The sequence below is a fragment of the Galeopterus variegatus genome, unplaced genomic scaffold, assembly GCF_000696425.1.
Source record: "Galeopterus variegatus unplaced genomic scaffold, G_variegatus-3.0.2 Scaffold1500, whole genome shotgun sequence".
NCBI classification, from domain to species: Eukaryota; Metazoa; Chordata; class Mammalia; order Dermoptera; family Cynocephalidae; genus Galeopterus; species Galeopterus variegatus.
In genome coordinates this window covers 108,244-111,883 of record NW_007727611.1, presented here as the reverse complement: position 1 = coordinate 111,883, position 3,640 = coordinate 108,244, and the positions used below count along the sequence as shown (strand labels likewise).

General features: G+C 53.4%; 1 protein-coding gene across 2 annotated transcripts in view; it reads left to right on the top strand.

Moving 5' to 3' along the window:
- PREX1 (phosphatidylinositol-3,4,5-trisphosphate-dependent Rac exchange factor 1) overlaps positions 1-2,613 on the top strand; it is a 212,293-nt gene extending 209,680 nt beyond the window's left edge. For both annotated transcript variants that reach the window (XM_008577372.1, XM_008577371.1), the window contains one exon: positions 936-2,613. In XM_008577372.1, the coding sequence (XP_008575594.1) occupies positions 936-978 (43 nt within the window). In that variant the 3' untranslated portion in view covers positions 979-2,613. The remainder of the gene's footprint in view (positions 1-935) is intronic.
- The last annotated feature ends 1,027 nt before the right edge of the window (positions 2,614-3,640 follow it).

Sequence of the window (3,640 nt, the reverse complement as noted above, 5' to 3'; positions counted from 1 at the left end):
GCCTCGCTCAGCCAGTGAGCGGGAACCGGTCCGTATGTGGGATCCGAACCCTCGGGCGGGAGCGCCACTGCGCTTCCCAAGCGGCGCACTATCCAGTGCACCACTGGGCCGGCCCCTGCCCTCATCTTTTCTTAGTGCTGTATAGTATTTACCCTGCTCCAGGCATTGTTCCAATCTCTTCCTCTATATGAACTCAATCCAGACAACTCTGTGAGCAAGGTCCTGTTAATATCCCCACTTGTCATGTGGGGACACCAAGGTACAGAGAGGTTAAGTATCTTGTCCAAGGTCACACAGCTAGTAAATGGCAGAGCTGGGATTCTGAACCCAGGCAGTCCAGGCCTGGAGGCCCAGTTCTAACCACTGTGCCACATTGCAGCTCTGCTTGCCCCTGTCACCACAGCAGCCTCCTGCCTGGTCTCCCTGCCTCCAAAGCCATCACTCTCCCTGCGGTTGATCTGACCACCTCTCCTGCTTGCAACCCAGCAGTGGCTCCTTCTTACTTGAAGATAAAGCTCAGTGTCCTCCCAGTGCCCCTGAGAAGACCAGGGCAGCGCTCCCTGTGCTGCAGGGAGAGGTCCCCAAGGTCTATTAAGTGAAAACATGTAAGGGGCAGAGGCTGTGTCCAGTTAGCCACCACTGGTGGGGAAAAGTGCACCCTACTTTTGTAAATACACACACGTGCACATGCAGACACAGCTTTATTTGTAAACGCTTTCCCAGTCTCTGGAGGGGCAGAGACTGCCTCTGGGGATGGGACTGGACAGCCTGGGGAAGGCGTGGGCAGCCTAAATATTTCACTCTGCATCTTTTTATACCTGTTGAGGTTTGTTTTCTGGGCATGGATTACGTGTTCAGATAGAAATGGAAGTAACGCTGCTGCTAGGCCCTGGCCCGCCAGGCCACTCCTCATCCTCTCTGCCTCCATCCACCAGCCTCTACCGCCTCTGCCAGCCGCCAGTGGATGGAGACCTCTGAACACCAAGATGCCCCCCGCTCAGCCGCGTCCTCTGGAGCTGGGATTTGGGAGGACACAGTGGGGCCAAGCCAGCCTTCTTCAGAGATGGCCCGAGGCCTCTGCTCCCACCTGTCCTGGGACCCGCCTGGCCTCTACCACCTCTCTCGAGGACAAGCCTCTACTCCACTCTTCAGCAAAGTGGCTGATTGGCCCTGGGCCAGCACATTCTCCATACTTCTGCCAGAAGCCTGAAGGGTGCTGAGGACCCTCAGAGCTTATGGGTGCATCCAGGGCCTGGGCTCTGGCCTCTGCATCCCCAGGACACAGGGAAAAGTCATGGGGCGCCGCAGCAGCTGGGAGCCCACAGCCCCAACTCCCTCCAGTGGCTCAACCTGCACTTTTGAAAGCCCTGGTTTCCTTCTAAGTCCACATTCCAGGCGACCACACGTGTCTCCTCCTCCTCCCCTTCCAGATCCACCCTAACCCTGTACTAACCTGCTCGGTGGACTTGGAGAAGCTGGGTCTCTGCTAGGAAAGACGGAGGGACAGGGCACGACACCTTTTACCAAGAGGACACCGGAGAGCACACCAGCTTGCGACATCACCACCACTTGAACTTGAGCCATCAGCCCTGGGCACAAGATTTGCTCCGGCTTTGTTTATATGGTGTGAAATCTCTGGTTTATTTTGGGATATTTTGTTGTTGGTGTTGTCAGGACCTTTCCCCCCCTCCAAAGATGGGTGATTATATATTTGACATTTTAAATTTCAAAGAAATGTATGTTGTCTAACAGGGGACCAACATAAGGTAGTATTGACAACTTTTCCTAGCTCTACTAAAAAAGAAAGCAAAAAACAAAACAAAACTAAATTATTGAAAATTCAAAAAATGTCAGTATTTCCTCTTTTTTAATGTGAGGGTTGTAAGGTATCACTTGCAGGCATCGATTATGATTCGTCTTCCCACCCACCCTCCATTCTCCAGCAATTGGTCAGTGTTAGAACTTTGCTGTCTTTGAATGACTGGCTGCAAGGGTTTGAGAGGTGTCTGGGCCAGGGTTGGGGAGCTGATGGGGGTTGAACCACCCACCTGAGATGCCATCCCACACGGGTAGGAGGGCCACTGGGAAACACAAGTGGTGGCTTCTGTAATTTATTTTTTTAATGTTCACTTTTCAAAGCAGGGCATTTGGGACTTCTCAGCCAGCCAGAGAGACAGGAAGCCACCCTGCCCACTTTCTGGGCAGAGGGGTCCACACAGGGACCCCCTCAACAGTTTGTTCCGCAGCTCCTGTGTGCCTGCAGGGAAATGTCCCAGCGGAGGAGGAAACGAGAGGATGACTCGTCACCCCTGGCTGGTGGGTGAGATCCAGTGTGAGGCTCCTGCTGCACCTGACACCAGGGGACTTGAAGTCCCACCTGCATCTTGGCCCCCTCCGCCCCCAGCAGCCACCTTCCCTTTCTTGCCACCATGCACAGGATTGCAGGAGGTGGCCTTGTCACTGTATCTTGTCACAGATACAACAGAGAAGAGAAGGGCCCCTGAGGGCCAGGGCGTCATGCACTGGTTTACTTTAAAATGTACAGATTTTTCTCATTTAATTCTTGATAGATTTTTATTATTATTATTAAAAGTCAGTTTATAATACACTGAAGGAGGCTGCGACCTGCTTGATCTGTGGTGGGCGGTGTGGGCTGGGCAGCCAGGGCTACTGGGCGGAGTGAGCTTGCACTTTGAAAGTCACAGGAGGACGGTTCCCATCCCCTCAGGATCCTCCAGCCAGTGATGTTAGCACTCTGTGCCTCAGTTTCCTCCTTGATAATGGGGACATTACAGCTTCCCTTGCAGGGGATTGTTGAGATCTACTAGAGATTGCATGGCATGGCAGGTCTACGACTTAGGTATACTGGGAAAACAATAGGCTTTCTAGTGTATTTCAACTTTATTTTGGATTCTGAGCTCCCATTTCACCATGATGGTGGGAAAACATGACTGCTATTTTTCCAGGAATTCCCTGCCCGCTCCTGGGTGTTTTACAGGTGTCAAGGGTTCTTGGGTCTTACCTGTGCGGAGCGGTCAGGGAAGGTCCAAGGCATGCCACTGCGTGGCCCTCCACCCCAGCCTGCAAGGCCTATTGGATCTGGCCAGAGTGGAATTCTAAGTGTGGTGTGGTGGGGCTTGGTTCCTGGCCAATCAGAATCCATGCTAGCCATAAACGGACCAATCAGAATCCAGACTGGCCATAAACACACCAATCAGGACAGACACTCCATGTCTGCACCTGGGCCTGTTGGCTGGGTCCTGGCTGTCAACATTCTCCACCCACCTGGGCGGGCCAGGACGATCCTTATGAAGCCACCTGCGTTTATCTGCTGGCCAGAGAAATCTCATTCCCTGGGCTGAATTTGAACTGCTGACCTGTTTGGCTGTGCCTGCCCTGTGCCTCCCTCTTTCCCTCCCTCACTTCGTCTTCCCGTCCTCCTCCTCCTTTCCCTCTTCCCCCTTTCTTTTTTTCCCTTCATCTCCACCCTTTGGAAAACCCTGAAATCTATGAGTTTCCTTTGGCGTGTCCTCTCGAAGCCCCTGCCGTTGGTCGTGGCCACCCTTGGGCCCCCCACCCCCCGAACCATGCTGCCCCACCAGCCCTGCCATTTCACTTCAAAGCCTCTTCTCTCCCAATC